The 22,802-nt window shown below is 44.4% G+C and overlaps 1 protein-coding gene across 1 annotated transcript in view; it reads right to left on the reverse strand.

The window, feature by feature from the left end:
• The window catches only part of LOC138287290 (spindle assembly abnormal protein 6 homolog), a 248,489-nt gene that overhangs the window by 165,722 nt on the left and 59,965 nt on the right, over positions 1-22,802 (reverse strand). Inside the window, exons 3-4 of the mRNA XM_069227650.1 lie at positions 15,915-15,994; positions 6,271-6,375 (exon numbers count right to left, since the gene is read on the reverse strand). Of these exons, the coding sequence (XP_069083751.1) occupies positions 6,271-6,375; positions 15,915-15,994 (185 nt within the window). The remainder of the gene's footprint in view (positions 1-6,270; positions 6,376-15,914; positions 15,995-22,802) is intronic.

The following is a 22,802-nucleotide window of genomic DNA, read 5'->3' on the forward strand; positions in this document are numbered from 1 at the left end:
AGCAAAGGGGTTAAAAGTAGTATATGTGTTCATTGTTCTGCTGATGGAGGGGATCATCTCTCAATACTTCTGGGTGAGAATCATTTTTTCGTTGCACATATAGGTCTAGATTATCGATATACCTAGGATACAGGTGGGGAGTTTGGTTTTCTATCATTGGAGTGCTGGTAATGTGCAGTGAGTCTTGCTAGTGCAGTTGGTCGCCAAATATCAGTTGAAAGTTAAAATGGGCCTAGTTTTCAAATCTATACAAAACGAGCTGGTTCATTGAATAAATGTAACCAAATATGGGGTAGTCTCCTTGCACTGGTGGGACAAGAAGAGATATTGGGTTGGTTATTAGGTGTGCAATTTGCCTTTATTCGAGTCCTGTGCAATTTAGCAGGCAATTAAAGCTTTTTTCTGTTACTACTATGAATTAATTTGTCAATAACTATGCGATATGAATATGGTTCTGCCTCGATTTTGGATGAACTTTTGCTTCTTGTATTATTTGATATAAATTTAATGCGCCACAATTTTGTATGAGCGATATGAAAAAATGCTTTAAAAAAGATATAAACCCATACCATATGGGTGTCTGAAATCCTGCTTTTGACGCATGTACAGAGAACGTGCCTGTCACCACGAGTATCAATACAAGCATGCATTCATAAAACAGGGTATGCTGTGTGAGTCTAGACCACAAGGTAAATTCACCCACTGAGCTACCTTGAACAGTGGAGTGCATAGAAATTACATATTGCTGACAATATACTCTGAAATGATTTAAATGACTGCCTTACAATAATCCCACCTGCTTGTAAAATTGCACTTTTGGTAGTTAAGGTAATTGGCCTGGAGAAGTCTAGTTGTGTGACACGTGTCTGAGAATGATGTAAACTGGATTGGCAGACACTTGTGCACACGTAAAAACGCGCTAGTTCTACTTGCGCTCAAATCCTTTTACAATTTTAGATTTTATTTAGGCTTAAAATTGATATTGTGAGCCAGGATGCAGTATGAAATAAATTACTAACGGCAATTTCGACAGGCCAAGCCTGTCTTTGCCCTTTTTACAATATCTTTTATGCATTTCCTGAGTGGCTTAGTCTAGGCAACGAGCCAACAATTATTTAATATTGCCCGTCTTCAATTAAACAAGTTGGAAGTATTTTCTGCACCTCTCTGACAACATTCAAGGTGGCATGACAGCGATTACTGGAACTTGAGCCCGGGAATGAGAAGATTGAGTGCGTGCAGCTGATCAATGTTTTACGTAAGGGTGGGTGGAACTCTGTAAGTTCTTGCAAAGTGTTTATGTAACTCTGCGAAATTCCGTGGAGCAAAACTCTGCAAGTCCCTTCTCCCCCCGAGGTACCATTGGCTTTCTTAGACTGTACGGAAACATTGTCCTGTGTTACAAGAAAGTTCTATTAATGTCATGATCAGACTCAGATGCACGATTTTTTAAAAAAATTCCACAATATTTCAACGAAATGGCCAGATGTCATGATGTCCATAGATGCCACTAACCAAAGCCTGTCCAACATTTCAAAAAAGGGTCGCAGTTAGAATAAAGTGCGGAGTCAAATGATTGCACCTGAGATTTGTGTCAACCTTTAGGTTATGATTCTGAATGTTCAATACATTGAGTACCATTGAACTGGGTAATAATAACCCCAGGGATGGTGCCCAGAGCTCCTCCAGAGTGTCCCTGGATTTTGCCATCTTGGATTCCAAGGTGGTGGGGAACTCTGGGAGCATCTGAGTGGCCAGAGCCAGCAGGTGATGGCAGAGCCCTCCCCTGATAGGTGCTTACCTGGTTAGGTGACCAATCCTCCTTTCAGGGCTATTTAGGGCATCTCCTCTGGGTGTTTCTTCAGATTCGGATTGCAAGACTCCAGCAGGAATCCTCTGCAACAAAGAAGCAAAGACGACTTCTGCAACATTGTAACTTCAGCTCCTGCCAGCTACTGCAACAGTTTCCAGGTCATGCATGCTCCGAGGACTGCCTGTCTTCAGCCTGCACCAGAAGAACCAAAAGAATCACCTGTGGAGTGATGGAGTCACTTCCCTGCTTCAGCAGGCACCTCTCTGCAGCTACGACTGGTGGGTTGGGCCCCCTCTCCAGATGACAGGCATGGATCCAGCAACACGGGTGGTGAATTAAAGTTACTCCAATAGTCCCAACGTCCAGCTGTCCAACTTTGGTGGAGGTAAGGGCTTGTCTCCACACGCAAGACAGTATCTTTATGTCGTGCTGAGTGGGCCTCCATTTGCACCTTCTTTGTTCTTAGGCTGTGGGACTCCTGTGCATGCTGCCTGGTCTTCTGAGGACTCTCTGAGTTGCTGAGAGCCCTCTCTGTCTCCCCCTCCTCAGTAGAGTCAACCTGGTACTTCCTGTATCCGGGCAGCACAATTTTCAGCTAACTGCAAGCTTTGCTTTTACCAAGGCTTGTTGGCAGAGGCCAGCGACACAAACCGGACTGCATTCATTCATCCAGCGTGGTACATCTTCTGCACCAACCAGGAACCCGCATCTCTCTTCTTTGGTGCAATACTGACCGTCTTCTCACCGGTGGTTCTTCTTTTGTAGCTTCATCTGGGTTAGCAGGGGCTCCTGTTCTCCCTGGATTCTTCAGTACTTCTTGGACTTGGTCCCCTCCTTCTACAGGTCTTTAGGTCCAGGAATCCATCACTGGTGTATTTTTATTCTCTTCTGCTTCTTGCATAATCTTCCATCAGAACTTCTAGTGTGTTTTAGGAAACCTGCTGTGTTTTACTCCTGATTTCCTGGGCAATGAGGTGGGGTCTATTACTTACCTTTAGTGTTTTCTTAAACTCCCAGCTCCCCTCTACACACTACACTTGCCTAGATGGTGAACCGACTTTTGCATTCCACTAATTTAGTATATGGTTTGTGTTCCCCCCTAGGCCCATTACAACCTATTGTGATTTTCACTATTTACACTATTTACTTACCTGTGTTTGGTTACTAGTGTATATATTGTGTATATTACTTACCTCCTAAGGGAGAATAGTCTCCAAAGTATTTTTGGCAATGTGTCACTAAAATAAAGTGCCTTTAGTTTTCCAACACGGAGTATTGTATTTCAAGGGTGTGTGTTCTGTGTGACTACAGTGGTATTGCAAGAGCTTTGCATGTCTCCTAGTTCAGCCATGGCTGCTCTGCTTATAGTTACCACTAGACATCCTGGCTTCCAGACACTGCCTACATTTCACTAATAAGGGATAACTGGACCTGGTACAAGGTGTACATACCTGTGGTACCCACTACAAACCAGGCCGGCCTCATTCACACTCAATCTACATGCTTCTGAGTTACCCCCACAGTGGGAAAACCCTTAAATAAGTACTCAAGATGAAAACTAAAATCCTAGATTAACGTAACCAGCAAAACACTTTTTTCACCATAAAAATGTTATTAACGATATATGAATATAAAAATGTCTTAAATATTGTATTTGTCACAAAATATTACATTCTTCTTTACATCCAAAAGATGAGCATTTTACTTTACAAATCGTAGTGATATGTTGGAGATACAGAAAGCCACATTTGGGTTAGGCTAGTGTGCAATATGACAAAATAGCTATTTAAGATTTTTTTTCAGTTTATTACAAAAATCACAGTAACATAACAAATATTTCACTCTTTAAGAAAAATATCAAGTGTTCCGCATATAAAATGTCATGCCTCATCATCATCCTTTACACCACTTTAGGAAAGTGGCTTATTAGTAGGTGTGGGTATTCATACTCCGCTAGTAATAATATCAAAGTCACTAGTAGGACTAGTCAAGTCTCAGTAAATGAATCTTGCTCAACCTTTGGAAGCTTAGCAAATGAGCCGTCAGGCTTAACTTGGGAGACAGCTTTGTGTAAAGCATTTAATACCACCAAAGCAGTGAATAAGTAAAAGACGCAACACAGTAACAATTCCAACAACAATTTATAAAAAAAGAGATTATTATCTTTGAAAAATAAACCAAAATGACAAACAAAAAAAAACAATGTAGAGAACTGGAGATTAGGGGAGGTTGGAAATTGCAGAGTTACATGTAAACTCTGCAAGATTTTTGCCAGGTTCTGCAAATGGGCAGAAATCAGCATGTCTCCCTGCTCATGCTGATTTCTAGTGCCAGGAGCTCCTAACGTGCTGAAAAATCAACACAAACTACACCATGCAGCAAACCACTAGGCGCTACTTCTTGAGTTGGTTTGGCTGGTGCACAAGTAGATTTTAAACTCGAGCAGCAGCTTTTTCACTATGAACATTCGCAACCTCCTGTGTTTGGAAAATCTTGCTGGGTCTCCACCTAGTGCCCAAAAATCATGCTAGGTGATGGCAATTCTCACTCGTGCTTGCCAATTTACCATTGGGGGGAGGATGCCACCGTCATAACAGTGGCATCCCCCCCAAGCGCATTACAATGCTCCTGCCGGGCTGAGCAGCAGGAACATTGTAATATATGTTCCCGCCGGGTTTAGCAGTGGGAGCAGTGCTACGATATTGGCTTCAGCTCCTTTAAGGGAGCTGAGGCCAATACCGTAGCACACAGCACCCTCAGAATGTGCACTGTTGGTGAAGCAGACAGTGCGCATTCTGAGGGTGCTGGGCAGGGGGCCCCAGCACTGCTTAGGCCATGGGCAGTGCAGGGCCCCCCTTGTGGCACTAGAACAGAACACCCTTCCTGCCAGCTTTTCCATGGTGGTCAGACCACCGTGGAAAGGCCGGCGGTAAGAAGAGTTGTAATCGTCCATGACGTGCCAAGTTCAGCGTTGCCTGGCTGAGTACAACTCAGAGTGCTGTCACACGATTGGCAACCATGTTCCCGGCAAAGATGGTGGTCTCCTGGCAGGTCCTTGGACCGCTAGCCTCATAATGAGGCCCTTAGTCTTTTTCTGGAGCGAGGGAGGGATGGTGGAGCAAACACCCTGGAACACGGGAGGGAGGGTGGAGCAAACACCCTGGAACAAGGGAGGGATGGTAGGTCGGGTGGGTGGGGCAAACTCCCTGGAACGAGGGAGGGTCGGTCGGTTTGATGGGGCAAACGCCCTGGAACAAGGGTGGGTGGGTGGGTCAAACGCCCTGGAACAAGGGTTGCAAACGCCCTGGAAGGAGGGAGGGTGGGTGGGGCAAACGCCCTGGAAGGAGGGAGGGTGGGTGGGTGGGGCAAACGCCCTGGAACGAGGGAGGGAGGGTGGGTGGACGGGGCAAACGCCCTGGAACGAGGGAGGGAGGGAGGGTGGGGGGGTGGGGCAAACCCCCTGGAACGGGGGAGGGAGGGTGGGGCAAGAGCCCTGGAAGGAGGGAGGGAGGGTGGGGCAAGTGCCCTGGAATGAGGGAGGGAGGGTGGGGCAAGTGCCCTGGAACGAGGGAGGGAGGGAAGGTGGTAGGGTGGGGCAAGCGCCCTAGAACGAGGGAGGGAAGGTTGTGGGTGGGTGGGCAAGCTCCACAGAAGGAGGTTGAGTGAGTGGGTAGGGCAAGCACCACAGAAGGAGGGAGGGTGAGTGGGTAGGGCAAACACCACAGAAGGAGGGAGGGTGGGTGGGTAGGGCAAGCACCACAGAAGGAGGGAGGGTGGGTGGGTGGGTAGGGCAAGCACCACAGAAGGAAGGAGGGTGGGTGGTTAGGGCAAGCACCACAGAAGGAGGGAGGGTGGGTGGTTAGGGCAAGCACCACAGAAGGGAGGGAGGGTGGACAGATAGTGGGGACAGGCAATACAGAAGGAGCGAGGGTGGACAGATTGTGAAAACAAGCAGCAAACCAAAGATGTGAGAGATGGTGCTTTAGGGTGGCAGGCAACACAGATGAGGTAGGGATGAACACAGAGTGAGGTAGAAATACCAGAGGGATCCAGCTGCAATAAAGCATACACTGGTAAAATGCTCAAATACAGAGAAAAAGGTAGCACATACAAATTGAGCTGTGAACGGATACAAGTAATGCTTCCATGCTGCAGGGGAGGGACAGACACACAAATAGGGAGAAAGTCTTTGGCACCTGACCAGTAAGAAGAAAAGCAAATGGGAGTGACAGTGCAGCCAACCAATTGTAAGCAATGGTCCGCCTCTAAGCAAACTATTAGAAAACAAAGAGAGCAAAGTGACAGTGCATGCACTGTCTAGGTGAGGCAAACAAATGAGTGGATGAAGAGGTGATACTTTGTTTTATGAGGTTTGGAAAAAAATGTTTTTGTTACAAATTTTGTAACTGGTAAACTGAAGATGTATTTGATTAAAACATTTGCTCAGTTTCACTTACCGAGGTACTTGTTTTTCTTGTTCTAAAATACATTGTTCTAAAAGATCTATGAACCTCTGAGGAAAGGCCGAAAAATCCACAAGTAGTCCTTGCTGGTTTTTTAAACTGAAATTAAAAGACGCAACATAAAAAATTAAGCAGTAAGAACGTGGAATATCAATACAAATAGAACATCCATCAGCAGGGTCAAGAGGTCTGGCTGTCGGGCATAAATGCATGTAAACACAGGCATTGAAAAAGCTGCTTAGATGTCATGGACAAATGTTATTTGTCACTTTAACGCCTTCCCTATTGTCTTTGCCAATGATGAGATGAATAAGTAAACACAAAGAATTGCATTCTCTAATGCATTATTCAGAAAGAAAAACTTGAATGTGTCAAACAGGGTGATGGCTGAGTGTACTTTTCAGATGTAGAATAGAACTTTACACATTAAATTAGAAGCGCTTCCTAGAAAGAAGGATCAAGAAATAGACAACAAAAAGACAATGGCCCTTTATTTTTTTGATAGCAGAACTGATTCAAGACTATGATTGCACAATTGGAGGGAGGGGTCATGGGTAACTCCTAGGAGATGAGGGCGAGGGGATATGAGAGGGGGGCAGGTCCTTAATATGTGGTAACACTTTATAAATACATTGAGATTTTTGACAAGCTATGGCTTGAGTTTTGAGAAGAAGTGGTTTCCAGACACTATTTATTGTTGTTTAAGGAAGAAGGGGGAGGGAGAATGGGTTGAGATGGGAGGGGGGGTAATGTTAATCTGGATGCCAATGTGTTAATATACCTCTGAATAATTTCCAACCGGAGCACACCTTATTTAAACTCAATATAATCAATAGACAAGGGTTGAGGGAAAAGCCTCTCCAATGTTTATTTACCAAAGTTGGTACAATCTATCATTCTGTGCTTATGATTACTTTCAGATTACTTTCGGATTACTCCTGATCAACCTGTAGGAGTGCAGGATGGCACTACACAATGTTACTTTGTTATACTACTGGCCTCAGTACTAGGAAGACATATTTTCCAAATACACTTAGCATAAGATACTACCATTTCCATCACTGCTGTAAAAACACTTGAAATTGCAGCCTTTGCCCCTAGAGGAGCAATTCAATGAGTCAAGAACAAACGTTCCAACAGGGTCATGCTTAAAATTCTTTAGAACCATTGGGGGGGGGGGTTATAATTTTAACGTCCCACCCAACCTAGGGCGGGGACACAAAACGTTGTTTTGGGTGAGGCTGCACTGCTCTTGCAGCTCTCTCTATCAATGGGTGTTCTGTTGGTGGTGACTCCAACTTCCTGGGGCCACCACAAGCTGGTAAAGGAGATAAGGGAAACTTTGTACCTCACAAGGCATGATTAGCTGCTCTTCCGCTGTGCCGGGGAGAGCTGTTTCACTTTGGTTGCTCTTCATTTTATCACACAGCCTTGCACCGCACTCTCCTTCTTCCCTGGGGCGCCCGGTCCCACCCGAACACCCACAAGATGCCTCCTTGTTGGAGGTCAGCTTGGGAAGCCCACAAACAGCTGTCCTTGCCAGCTTCTCAGATTGCTGTGGGAGCCGGCAGCCACTTTCCGGTCTGCCCGCTCCTGTGTGCAGATCTGCACTGTGGCCCTGTCCGTCACGCTTCCATCACTGTTGAGCACTAGGAGTGGGGGTATGGTGGCCACCCGGGGGGAGTATGGCGGCACTCCCCTCATTCTTCTAACTGCTCGAGGGCCCAAGAATGGGTTCTGGGGCCCTCCTTTCCTGCACCTTCATGTGGAGCATGCCAGCGCTCCCTGGCTTTTCTTCAGTATGGACCCCAGGATGGGGTCCGGGCCCCCTGGGCAGTGTTCAAAGGGGGGGGGGTAAGACGGCACCCCCGGCTTCATCTTCAGCCACCGGCACTGGCCACAGCTGTCAGCTATCTTCATGGGGGACATGACGGCATCCCCTTCTTGGCGGGCCCCCGGATGGAGTCCAGGCCCCTTCCTTCATTTTCACAGGGAGCGCGACGGTGCTCCCTGGATTTGAATCAGGGTGACAGCCCCACCCCTCTTTTCGTGGGGAGCACAACAGTGCTCTCTGGCTTTGATTCGGCTGCATAGGGCCCCATTGGGGTCTGGGGCCCCTTCACAATTGCGGCAAAAGGGGAGTGTGAAACAGCACCCCTCCCTTTCTCCAGCAGGCCAGTCTTCACAGGGCCCCGGAATGGGTTCTGATGCCTATTCTTCTGCCACAAGGAGAGTGAAGTGAAGCACAGCCAAGAGAGAGAGAGAGACCTCTCTTGTGCAAGACCTTTTAAGTGGGGGTGGAAGTGACCAGCAGGCCTGCACCTCTGGCTTATCTGGTTGCCACATCACATCCTTGCCCCGGTCCCCTCCTTTCCGCACAGGGAAAGAAATGGCATCTTCCAGAAGTTAGTTGCCACATGTGCTCTGAAAGTCTCAGCCCCTCCTCCCTAACATTCCTTCCAGAGCCTCTCTAGCCAGTTCCTGGCACAGGATGAAGCTGGCTGATTGAATCAAGGCCCTTCTCAGGATGCTAGACAGAGCAGTAATTGGCTCTCATCCTGAGCTGAGTCAGAGAAACACGACATGCCTGAATGACCCATAAGTTGTAAAACTATGCTTTTACATACTGCATTATTCTTTTCATACATGGTACAGGGCACCTTGTTGTGACTCTGGACTCTGTTGTCCCTAGGAGACTGGAGTTGTGCTCGAAGTCATCCTTTCCTATGGACATTTAATGGAGTGTTACTACTAGGAAAACACAGTAACAGTGACTAGATATCCCTCACATGTGTAGACTCATTTCATAAAGCTTACTCCAGGTTGTAGGAAAGTACCATCTTGTCTGGCATGTTTCCCCCATTTTTTACTTGTGTGTATGTTTGTTTTTGCCTGTGTCACTGGGATCCTGCTAGCCAGGACCCCAGTGCTCATAACTTGTGCCCTGTATGTGTTCCCTGCATGATGCCTAACTGTATCACGGAGGCTCTGCTAACCAGAACCTCTGTGTTTATGCTCTCTCTGTTTTTTTAAATTGTGACTCCAGGCTAGTGACCATTTACACCAATCAAGATTGGCACAATGGAACACCCTTATAATTCCCTTGTATATGGTACCTAGGTACCCAGGGTATTGGGGTTCCAGGAGATCCATATAGGCTGCAGCATTTCTTTTGCTACCCATAGGGAGCTCAGACAATTCTTACACAGGACTGCCACTGCAGCCTGAGTGAAATAACGTCCACGTTATTTCACAGCCATTTTACACTGCACTTAAGTAACTTATAAGTCACCTAAATGTCTTCTTAGTGAGGGTTAGGTGCAAAGTTACTAAGTGTGAGGGCACCCTGGCACTAGCCAAGGTGGCCCCACATTGTTCAGGGAAGTTTCCCTGGACTTTGTGAGTGCGGGGACACCATTACACGTGTGAACTACATATAGGTCAATACCTATGTGTAGCTTCACAATGGTAACTCCGAACGTGGCCATGTAACATGTCTAAGATCATGGAAGTGTCCCCCCCCCAAGCCAAATCTGGTATTGGGGTGCCAATCCCATGCATCCCTGGAGCTCCAGAATGCTGCCAACCCTCAGACAGATTTCTGCCCTCCTGGGGTCTGGGCAGCCCAGTCCCAGGAAGGCAGAACAAAGGATTTCCTCTGAGAGAGGGTGTTACACCCTCTCCCTTTGGAAATAAGTGTTAAGGGCCTGAGAGGAGTAGCCTCCCCCAGCCTCTGGAGATGCTTTGAAGGGCACAGGTGGTTCCCTCTTTGCACAAGCAAGTCTACACCGGTTCAGGGAGCCCCCAACCCGTGCTCTGGCATGAAACTGGACAAAGGAAAGGGGAGTGACCACTCCCCTGTCCATCACCACCCCAGGGGGTGGTGCCCAGAGCTCCTCCAGTGTGTCCCAGACCTCTGCCATCTTGAATGCAGAGGTGTGAGGGCACAATGGAGACCTCTGAGTGGCCAGTGCCAGCAGGTTATGTCAGAGACCCCTCCTGATAGGCCCTTACCTGGTTAGGTAGCCAATCCTCCTCTGAGGGCTATTTAGGGTCTCTCCTGTGGGTTTCTCTTCAGATAACGACTGCAAGAGCTCACCAGAGTCCCTCTGCACTTCTCTCTTTGACTTCTGTCAGGGATCGACTGCTGACTGCTCCAGGATTCCTGCAAAACTGCAACAAAGTAGCAAGAAGACTACCAGCAACATTGTAGTGCCTAATCCTGCCGGCTTTCTCAACTGTTTCCTGGTGGTGCATGCTCCGAGGGCTGTCTGCCTTCACCCTGCACTGTAAGCCAAGAAGAAATCTCCCATAGGTCAACTGAATCTTCCCCCTGCTAACGCAGGCACCAAACTTCTGCATCAGTGGTCCTCTGGGTCCCCTCTCTTCTTGACAAGCATGGTCCCTGGAACACAGGAGCTGGATCCAAGTACCCCCGACATTCAAGCGGTCCTTCTTTCCAAATTTGGTGGAGATAAGTCCTTGCCTCTCCACACCAGATAGTAATCCTGTGTACTTCGTGATCTGCAGCTGCTAGGGTTTCTGTGCACTTTTACAAGACTTCCTTTGTGCACAGCATAGCCCAGGTCCCCAGCACTCTGTCCTGCATTGCCCACCTCACTGAGTTGCCCTCCGACTTCGTAGGACCCTCTTTTGTTGTGCTGAGATGACTGCTGTGCTTAGATTATTGTGAATGCCTGTTCAGGCACTTCTGTGGGTGCTGCCTGCTTCTGCGTGGGCTCCCTCTGTTGCTGAGTGCCCCCTCTGTTTCCTCCTCCAAGGGGCAAACTTCTGGTCCTTCATGGGCCATGGCAGTACCCGAAACCTTCAACTGTGACTCTTGCAGCTAGCAAGGCTTGTTTGCAGTCTTTCTGTGTGTAAACAACTCTGCATCCTCCAGCACACCATGGGACATCTTCTGACCAAAGGAGAAGTTCCTGTCAACTTCCGTTGTTGCAGAATCTTCAACTTCTTCCACTCGGAGGCAGCCCTTTTGCACCTTCATCCAGGGTTTAGTGCGCTCCTGCCCCCCCTGGACACTTGCGTGACTCTTGGACTTGGTCCCCTTCCTTTGCAGGTCCTCAGATCCAGGAATCCCTCTTCAGTGCTTTGCAGTCAGTTGTTGTCCTTGGAGAATCCCCTATCTCGACTTTACGGTCTTTCTGGGGTAGTAGGGTGCATTTACTCCTACTTTTCAGGGCCTTGGGGTGGGGTATCTTGGACACCCTTAGTGTTTTGTTTTCTTACACTCCCAGCAACCCTCTACACACTACACTAGGCCTGGGGTCGATTCGTGGTTCACATTCCACTTTTGGAGTATATGGTTTGTGTTGCCCCTAGGCCTATTGTCTCCTATTGCATTCTATTGTGTTCTACAGTGTTTGCACTACTTTTCTAACTGTTTTGCTTACCTGATTTTGGTTTGTGTGTATATTTTACTTACCTCATAAGGGAGTATATCCTCAGATACTTTTGGCATATTGTCACTAAAATAAAGTACCCTTATTTTTAGTAACTTTGAGTATTGTGTTTTTTATGATATAGTGCTATATGATATAAGTGGTATTGTAGGAGCTTTGCATATCTCCTAATTCAGCCTAAGCTGCTCTGCTATAGCTACCTCTATCAGCCTAAGATGCTAGAACACTACCAATCTACTAATAAGGGATAACTGGACCTGGCACAAGGTTTAAGTACCACTAGGTACCCACTATAAGCCAGGCCAGCCTCCTACACAGGTCACCACCCACTCGTTCTTGCTGCGCCACTGGCATCAAGCTAGCCTGTCTGATGAAGGGTGATACCCTGAAACCGGTCCCAGGATGCTTAAATCCTGTCCAGGGAGGACCTGGCTTGGCAGTTCAGGTGGACTGCTCCATATGGAGCAGGGTCAAGACTGATTTGCATATGGCTAGGTCCGAACTAGGGTGATGTGGCAAGCAAAATAACGATGGGTTACACCCAGATCTGTGACTGGGAGGTGAGTGTTTGAAAAGTTTCAACACTCCGTCCATCATTTTAATTTGGTGATGTTGCCTAGTTCCTTCTGCACCAGGCTACCTAAGCATAGTTCTTGAGCTGCGCATGCCAGGAATCCTCCCCACATAGCCCGCATATAGGCGCACATAAGTGATCATGTGTAACCAGCCCTGGGTCTCCTACTCTTGTGCATCTCTGCAGCCTTTCCTGCACCTCATCATAAAATTCATTACTTGGACTTAATTTGTATCCATAACATTTGGAAATTCTATGCCATATGATCAAAGCATAATAAGTGTAGACAGTTTGAAACTATTTTCATCAGAGTAAAGGCATATGAATATTAGCCTTGAATTGCTCAGTCCCGTTCACTTGTACCGACCACTACACACCTTTTTTATCCACAAAATATAGCTCACTGGTCATGATAGAGCCTAGCTCTGGGACGGTTTTTGAAGTTGTGATTAAGTTTTATGGTGGACAGGACTAATGTGGATGAAGAACCTACAGAATATAGGAGTTTGTACTGTACATTTATTTGGAATTCAAACTCATGTGAATAAAACAAGAAGTAAGGCGGACTTCAAAGTTTTGGCAGCATACATCAACAGCAGACTTCCAAGTTCTTGTCAAAATTAAACCCTGCTCTAGTTTAGAGTCCACTGAGGAAATGACTATGACTGTCATCTCAAACATCCCAGTGAACAGATCTACCCCTCTAACAGCAATGAGCATCACATTGAAAGACACTTTCTTAGCTTTGCTAGAATGATATTCGATTCCTTTTAAAAAGATCCCAGATAACTGTGTAAGGACTGGATTTCCTTGGATGTAAAACAGTTCAGGAACCTTAATAGTACTCGAAGATTCATCTGACATACTCCTCGCAGAAGTAACTCATAGAATATTCACAGATCACAATGCACCCAAAACCAACCAGAACACGGAGAGCAAAAAAACACAGTGAAGCTCTGCATCATCAGCATTGTGATCAAATGACACACTTGTAGATGTCTTGCCAGAGTACAATTCTTAGCTAGACATAGATTTTCTATCAGGGAGTATACAGTTGGTAACATCGAGAGACATAATACTTAACTCCAACACAGAAGAAGGTGAGAGAGCGTAGCTTATATACTTAAAAATTAATATGTAATGTTTATAAACTAATGCATAATACTGCCCCATAAAAAATTTAATGTATTTTGCTAAACATGCGCTTGAAATGTACCCACGGGGAGTGGCCGTCAATATATACAATGACTAATGAAACTGATTAATAATGTTGAACTTTTATGTTAGAATATGATTTTGCACTAATAATAATAGGTTATATGTTAAAGTTCTGCTAATAAATCATAAGGCCTTAGTTAGCATGAGTCGAGGCCTAGCTGCCTGGTTTCATATTAAATGTGTTTTTCTAACATGCAGTGTGCTGACTTGCTGAAGGACAAGAACTCTTGTTTTTCCAAAGCTAGGAGATGAATGTAACTGTAGTAGATCCGTTCTCATGAAATTCGACTTGCTTAGTGAAACATTCTTGCTGAATGCAACAGTGTAGACTACTCGCAGGTACAAGGTCGCCTGAACCGGTACAGACAATGGAGCCACTGACTAAAGATGCGAAGAGGACCACGAGAGTATGAAATCATACCGGACATTCTACCCGCTGAAGACGTCAATCATAAGGACCAATAAACTAAGTGAGAACTGTTTGGGGTGACAAATTTGATTAGCTAATTGGTAACCTATTGGATAGAGATAGTGGGGTGCAACCCCTCAACCAATTAACTTTTAGGTTACTGTGCAACAGAAAAAGGATAAAAACCCTTGACTCAAGGAAGTAAATTAAAACAGGAGAATAGGAGACTAGGAGATAGATGAGAGGGAGATGCTGTCGCGTTTTGCTACAACCCAGACACTTTGTCACTCTGCATAGAGACTTTAAAGTTTGGTTCTTAAAACCATCCTTCCCTTATATTGCCTGTTTACACTTTACCTCCTTATGAAGGAAGTGCCCCCTTGCACCCTACTGCTGAATTCCTAATGTCGAATCAACTGATGTCCTGAGGACGAAGACCGAACCTGAATGCTGACCCAATACGGAGGGTAACTATATGGCAATGAAATTGTAATTGCCTGTTTGCTTTTCCTTTCTAGGTATCAACTGCTTCTTTTGACAGAGACCATCGTTAGATGTTTTCTAAATTGGTGTTGCCAAATTGTTTTGCATGAAGCCCAACATGCCAATGCTAATTCTAGGTTAGACGAGGGGTTCACTAAACAGATGCAAATAGACAAATGACTGAATCTATGCTTAACGTAATAATGATTTTTGATAACCTATGTTAACGTTGTGCTATATTCTAATATTCGTGATTCTTGCTTTGATGAAAACTTATCAGAGTTGCCATATTGTGACTATGCTAATGTGTTTCTTGGGTTTGAGACTAATAAACTTGCTAGTAGAATTGTAATCAATAGGGAATAAACTTCATATAATAGTACTAAACTGTTGTGGTTATTCATGACTGTAAGGTCATGGTCGTTTCTGAGTTTTATTAATGTCTTTAACTAATCTGAATTGTCTTAGTAAAGTAAACCTTGATGACGTTATTGATTTATTGATTGACATGCTGATTAGTTATCTCGTCCTAAGGTGTCTTCAATCAGGGTCGAAAAATTAATTGGCCTAAAACGAGTCCCAAAGTTAATAAATTAATCATAAAGGGACGTGTTAACAAAGGCAAGGCATCTGCTGGATCCCTCTACCTCCTCCTGCATGTATTTGTAGGGTACCAGCCTGACCTAGCATTCAGGTTTGTGCAGGAGCTTTCCATGGCTGGCGAGGCCACATAGCTGTCCGAGGGAATGAGCAAGTCTTGCTATCACCGCACAAAAACCTAGACCACTGAAACTTCGCAATGAAAGCCACATCCAAGATTCAGTGGGGTTGGAGCAAATAACCTCTGCCACCCTAAGCATACTTGCTTCCCTCTGACAGCAAAAAAATCTGTAGATCCACCAAAAGACCACAGTGCCTTAAACCGCTTCTTTGCACTAACCTAGGGCAGATAAGGCTGTGTACAGCAGCGTGATCCTTGTCACGCTTCCGGACATAGGACTGGCTGGAAGGCTCAATTCTCTGTTCTGTTTGGTAAGCGCAATGCTGAGAGGGACCAGGGAGTTAGCTCACTCACAGGAACACCAGTGTCTTTATAGCACTTAGAAGCTGAACAATGTGTTATGAAGCTCTATACAATAATCAAATTGCCATTATTACTAGCATGTGAATGCAGCATTATAGATAGGCTAGTGCACAAACCCTTCCATTAAACAGTAGACGATACGTAATAGAAGCGGTTATAAAAAGCCTTTCAAGAATTTGTGAAAGTGATTCATCAGCACGGACACCGCCAGGGATAACGGGTTGGGGAAAACGACCTGGCAGCTGTGCAGCTTTCCTTCACGGTCAACAAGGTTAACATGTTTAATAGCTGGACATTTGTCTGCCAAGGACTTCAGTGAAGAACAAACGTAGAATTCAACAAAAGGATTAGAGGGGAAATTACATTTCACATTTTTAACAAGCAAATAATAAAAGGATTTCGCAGACAGCAATAGTTGTTTTGTGTAAGTAAAAGCTAAAGCAATATTACCTCTGGAAATCTTCTTCACCAAGTGCCAGATTATAGAGGAAGAAGGGGTCTGCGTCATCAGAAAGCCGCACTACGAGGTCCTGCAGAAGGCAGATTACAATGTTAGTCAGTTCATGCCCTGCTGCGGTGCGTGCGCAGCGAGTCCTAATTCACGAGCTGCACCTTGCCCGACTAAGAAAACATGAGCGCCTCTCATATCTGTGGTTCGCAAGGCACTTGCACACACCAAATAAATCTAGCTTAAGGATTTAGCAGCACACTGCACCAGACTCGGTTTAACAGATTTACATGAATAACTCGGATGATGATGGCGAGCGTGGCCGCATCACGGACTCGGCTAGAATACAAATGGAAGCTTTAGTCCAGCTCGGAACATATCAGGCTCCTGATAACATAAGAAAAATAAACTGCTTCCTTCGTTTGTGGTGCATGGTTTAGAGAGGAATGCCCAATCACCTAGTAAACTCACTATGCGGATCAATGATGAGCTTTCACTAAAGCCTCCATCTAATATCTTCGTTTTTATACAGGGAGTGCAGAATTATTAGGCAAGTTGTATTTTCGAGGATTAATTTTATTATTGAACAACAACCATGTTCTCAATGAACCCAAAAAACTCATTAATATCAAAGCTGAATATTTTTGGAAGTCGTTTTTAGTTTGTTTTTAGTTTTAGCTATGTTAGGGGGATATCTGTGTGTGCAGGTGACTATTACTGTGCATAATTATTAGGCAACTTAACAAAAAACAAATATATACCCATTTCAATTATTTATTATTACCAGTGAAACCAATATAACATCTCAACATTCACAAATATACATTTCTGACATTCAAAAACAAAACAAAAACAAATCAGTGACCAATATAGCCACCTTTCTTTGCAAGGACACTCAAAAGCCTGCCATCCATGGATTCTGTCAGTGTTTTGATCTGTTCACCATCAACATTGCGTGCAGCAGCAACCACAGCCTCCCAGACACTGTTCAGAGAGGTGTACTGTTTTCCCTCCTTGTAAATCTCACATTTGATGATGGACCACAGGTTCTCAATGGGGTTCAGATCAGGTGAACAAGGAGGCCATGTCATTAGATTTCCTTCTTTTATACCCTTTCTTGCCAGCCACGCTGTGGAGTACTTGGACGCGTGTGATGGAGCATTGTCCTGCATGAAAATCATGTTTTTCTTGAAGGATGCAGACTTCTTCCTGTACCACTGCTTGAAGAAGGTGTCTTCCAGGAACTGGCAGTAGGACTGGGAGTTGAGCTTGACTCCATCCTCAACCCGAAAAGGCCCCACAAGCTCATCTTTGATGATACCAGCCCAAACCAGTACTCCACCTCCACCTTGCTGGCGTCTGAGTCGGACTGGAGCTCTCTGCCCTTTACCAATCCAGCCACGGCCCATCCATCTGGCCCATCAAGACTCACTCTCATTTCATCAGTCCATAAAACCTTAGAAAAATCAGTCTTGAGATATTTCTTGGCCCAGTCTTGACGTTTCAGCTTGTGTGTCTTGTTCAGTGGTGGTCGTCTTTCAGCCTTTCTTACCTTGGCCATGTCTCTGAGTATTGCACACCTTGTGCTTTTGGGCACTCCAGTGATGTTGCAGCTCTGAAATATGGCCAAACTGGTGGCAAGGGCATCGTGGCAGCTGCACGCTTGACTTTTCTCAGTTCATGGGCAGTTATTTTGCGCCTTGGTTTTTCCACACGCTTCTTGCGACCCTGTTGACTATTTTGAATGAAACGCTTGATTGTTCGATGATCACGCTTCAGAAGCTTTGCAATTTTAAGAGTGCTGCATCCCTCTGCAAGATATCTCACTATTTTTGACTTTTCTGAGCCTGTCAAGTCCTTCTTTTGACCCATTTTGCCAAAGGAAAGGAAGTTGCCTAATAATTATGCACACCTGATATAGGGTGTTGATGTCATTAGACCACACCCCTTCTCATTACAGAGATGCACATCACCTAATATGCTTAATTGGTAGTAGGCTTTCGAGCCTATACAACTTGGAGTAAGACAACATGCATAAAGAGGATGATGTGGTCAAAATACTAATTTGCCTAATAATTCTGCACTCCCTGTATATATATATATATATATATTCGGATGTTTTACAATTGAATATAGTGGGACATGGAAATGCTGGATATTCGCTGAGAAAGGTGTTTATGAGAGCCAAGGTTGCCCCCGTAAATTCAAAAAGATATGGGGTCCATGGAAAGTGTAGCAGGGTTACACCTAATATAGTATTTCCCTGATATTTTGTCGTGTTCTCTTGTGTTATTAATCTGGCACCATAGGTTTGATGGATCACACAGTCCAAGTTGTAAGATGTACTATGAAAACTGCATGATATGTATGTGTGATCCCCTAGTGGGAACATTCAATTGTTGTATTAGAACTGATCATGATTCAATACAAGTTACTGCTCAACTGTGATGGATCAATAAAAATAAATAAAAAAAGTACACTAAGTATAAAATAACAATAATAATAATAAATAATAATATGTGCTCCAATGCCAAACATGATTTGAGAGCATTCTGCTACTGGGGACCAGCTGTAAAATCCATCCGCGGCTTAAGAGTCAACATTTGAAACATTCCCTTTTTGCATGAAAAATCTAATGTTTTTCAGGAAACTTTACAAAACTGCAAGAAACTTCTCTCAATCACAGCACATTTCTACCGTGCTGTAAGAGCTGGTGCTGGAAGTTGCCTCAATGGTGAATGCAGCACCTTGTTAGACTGTCAGTACATTCAGCAGGGAGAACAGAACTCGTTGTTAGAGAGATCGGTTACTAGCCATGTAGGTGAACTTGGAATGATAATACTACACAAAGTTAGTTGTGGTTTAGAGACTTTCCTGCTACAACGCGGATTGCCACACCACAAAAAACTCTAAGAATTAGCATCTCGTTCACCCATTTGTTCTCCAATGCCCATTCCCTAGCCAGGAGAGTACAGGTAAAACTGGAAAAGTATTCATTCTGATCATGATTATAAATTGTGCTTTTTAAGAATGCTTGTCTGAATGAGTGACATTCTCTTCTATGTAAATATCAAGAGAAAAGAGACACATGGGATTTTAAGTATGATATCAGAAACTGCTACAATATTTTGAGGTACAAGTGGTGCAATATTCGTTCACTCCTGCACTATTGCACAAGCAAGGGCACACCATACACATTGCAATTTCTTAGCAGACTGAGTTGACCAGCAGGAATAGTGACCAGCAACAAATACTAATTTGGGACGGGAGTACTTCCTCAGGTCGAAAAATCAGAGATGAAGTAGAAATATGAGTCTTAAATTATTTGCATACTGAAAACAAATCTATTCTTAGTGACAGGATCTTCTCCTTTGCATCCACTTAATAGACCAAACAGATAATGAATTAACTGGCGTAATTGCCAGTATTTTGCTTGAGAGTGCTCTATACTGGCTACTGAACTGGTGAGTATCACAGCACAAGTGGCAGTGTTTAGCTTGTCTCACATCACCCCCTACGTTCCTAACAAAAATATAACACTGGCATAGTCAATAGATCTTTTTTTCCATTTTCTTTTAGTACATTTAATGGCAAAGCCAAAAGTTCTCACTTTTTTGTTAGGAAGAGTGTTTGTTAATAGTTAGGCGAATTTGTGTGTTTTTCTCTCCAGGGTCCTACTAAGAAAGTACCATGATGAAGCAACCTCTTGAGCTATAACAATATGAAAATATGGGACTAGGTCCTCCTTGATAAATAAACTACATTAGAGTTAAAATGCACCCTCAAAGAAGAGAGTTATAAAAGGAACTGAAGTTGAAAATTAGTTTGTAACTGGTGAACTTAAAGGACATAAGCAGCATAATAATGCATAGTTGTTTTGTTTGACAACGGTACTTTATTTTTGATGCATCTGTGAAGAAACCTTCATCTTTGCTTTGTGAACAAAAAATCTGCAAATCCACTAACATGTTATGACAGCAGAATAAAATAAATGAATGTGCAAGGATGACTAGTTAGTAACTACAGTCTGTCAAAAAAAGAAACAAGATGCACGTCCTAAACAGAGAAGCATACATCAACAATTAAAATGTGAACAGGCTAGAAAGTAGGTACATCAAAGAACGCACACTGCTTCAGAATTAGAAGCAACATGTTACTTACGTTACTTCTGCAGTCTAACAAAACACCACTTGAGCAACATCAACAACACATGATTGAAGCACAAATGGGGAAAGTAACCATCCACAAAAGGTCACAGCCTTGATGGCCTTCCCATCTAAACAATGGGAACATTTAAAAAAAAATGAAAGTTGGTGGCCGCACTGGGCAGACTCAAGCCCTCTCTTGCTGTACTACACTCACTTTTAGTAGTGGATGAGGTGTCCCAAACATCTAAGCACCCAAGACTCTCTTTAGCGAGCTCTAAACAGAGGAAGATTGAGAAACAACAGTGCTATTGACAGTGACTATTCACTTCAAATGAGAAGAAGGGAATAAAGGTAATGGTGCTGGTTTCTATTGGTTTCCAAAACAATTAAATAACTTTTTGCCAACCAGAAAATAATCTTTCTGGCCTTTTTTTCTCAGGCCATGCTCCAGCTTAGCTGGGAGAAGGCTTGCAGTTTCAGTTTACACAAAAATCTCAAGGTTTCTGCATTGACTAGCCTAAGGTATGCCCTAAATGTCCCCATATGTAAAGTCTGTGTGTGATCCAACAAATGCAATAGTTAGGGGACTTCTAATGTTACCCTTCCAGCACTAAATTCTGCACCTTCCCAATCCACATCATAGATTTCTAGGTTATCTTCCAGAGTATTGGGTTATAGGGAGAGAAGATCAGCATGCCTAACATCTATGGCTACTTTTAGCACAGTCTGTGGATCACATTACATTTACTGCACTAGAAGAAAACCACTTGCATGCTTGCTCAGTTTAGCTCTGAAATGTAAGATTACTCTGATTTAAGAAGTCTTTTGCATGAGACCTTTATGAAAAGAAACACAAAAAAAACCAAGAAACAAGAAAAAGTGGGTCATTACAAGTCATTACAATTTCGGGTGATGTTTTTTAACGTCTGCATGGGCAGTGCAGGGTTCCCCCTGTGGCCCCCTGCACCTGTTCTCCACCAGCCTTTTCAAGGAGGTGTTACACAGCTCGTGACACTCAAATCATTATCCTCAGGTTTATTCTATACACAAAGCAATTGTTTTTAGCTAATTATTTTCCCACAACTGCCAACAGGGCAGACTAACATGATAAACAGCATTTTTCTGATCTTGTTTTGTTGGACTTAGGACTCTGTGCACTTCATCACTGCTAACCAGAGCTAAAGTTTGTGTGTGTTCTCACCTTTAAACATGGCGGACTTGGTTTACACCCAATTAGCACATTTAAATAACATGCGAGTCCTTAGTAAAGTGGTACTACATTTATCCAGCTTCTGTAAATGAAATGCGTCTAACGGGCCTGCAGCATTAACTGTGCAACCCACCTAAGGAGCTTGGACATGTCCCAGGCCTTCCCTTGCAGCCTGTGTGATCAGTTTTAAACTGACATTTTCAGACCTAAACCTTCCTTATATATGTGTGGAAAATCCAATTGCACCGTATCAGAAAACCACGCTGTGTGGGGTTTACATCGTTATCAGCCTCCGAAAGCGGGTGTTGTCGTTTCTCCAGCCGTGATGGAGTGTCTATTTCAGCCACGAAGCCTGCGGCACGTCCTTTATCAGCTGTGTCATGGAAGGTGTGTCAAAAATGTCCCTGTACGGCGTTCTGTCCATGGATATACAGTTCTTGGCTGCCAGCTTCACCTCTAATGGGTCCAGGGACTGGATAGGTAATGACTTGGCAGGGCAGGAGTCTCAGCAGAGAGTTCAGGTGCTGGCAGGGGAAGTCTTTGATGGCCCTGAGACTTCAACAACAGTAGGGAAGCTAAGTTCAAGCCCTTGGAGATTCTTCACAAGCAAGAATGCACAACAAAGTCCAGTCTTTGTCCCCTTTCACAGGCAGAAGCAGGATAGCCCAACAAAGCAAAGTAACAGGGAAGAGCAGCACTTCTCCTCAGCTCTTCTCCTTGGCAGAGGCTCCTCTTGATTCCAGAAGTGATCTGATCTTCAGGGGTTTGGGGTGCACTACTTATGCTGCTTTCTGCCTTTGAAGTAGGCACACTTCAAAGTAAAGTCTCTCTTGTTTGTAAGATTCTGCCTCGCCCAGGCCAGTCCTCAGACACACACCAAGGGGTTGGAGATTGCATTGTGTGAGGGCACGCACAGCCCTTTCATGTGTGAGTGACCACTCCTCCCCTTCATCCCAGCACAGATGGTTCATGAGGATATGCTGGCTACACCCCAGCTCCCTTTGTGTCACTGTCTAGGGGAGGGGAGCAAACAGCCTTACGGTCAAACTGACCCTGACAGGGAATCCACAAACAAGCAAAGTCACAGAATAGTTTAAGCAAGAAAACGCCCACTTTCTAAAAGTACACAATCTAAAAACAACCTTTACTAAATTAAATTGTGAGTTCAGAGACACTAAACTCCATATTTCTATCTGCTCCCAAAGGGAATCTGCACTTTAATAGTATTTTAAGACAATCCCCATGTCAAACTATGAGGGAGATAGGCCTTCCACAGTGTAAACTGAATTTGGCAGTATTTCACTGTCAGGACATATAAAACACATTAGTATATGTCCTACCTTAAACATACGCTGCACCCTGCCCATGGGGCTACCTAGGGCCTAGCTTAGGGGTGCCTTACATGTATAAAAAGGGAAGGCATAGGCCTGGCAAGTGGGTACACTTGCCAAGCCGAATTGCCAGTTTAGAACTGCATACACAGACACTGTAGTGGCAGGTCTGAGCCATGTTTACAGGGCTACTCATGTGGG

This window comes from Pleurodeles waltl, chromosome 1_1 (genome assembly GCF_031143425.1).
Source record: "Pleurodeles waltl isolate 20211129_DDA chromosome 1_1, aPleWal1.hap1.20221129, whole genome shotgun sequence".
Classification (NCBI taxonomy): domain Eukaryota; kingdom Metazoa; phylum Chordata; class Amphibia; order Caudata; family Salamandridae; genus Pleurodeles; species Pleurodeles waltl.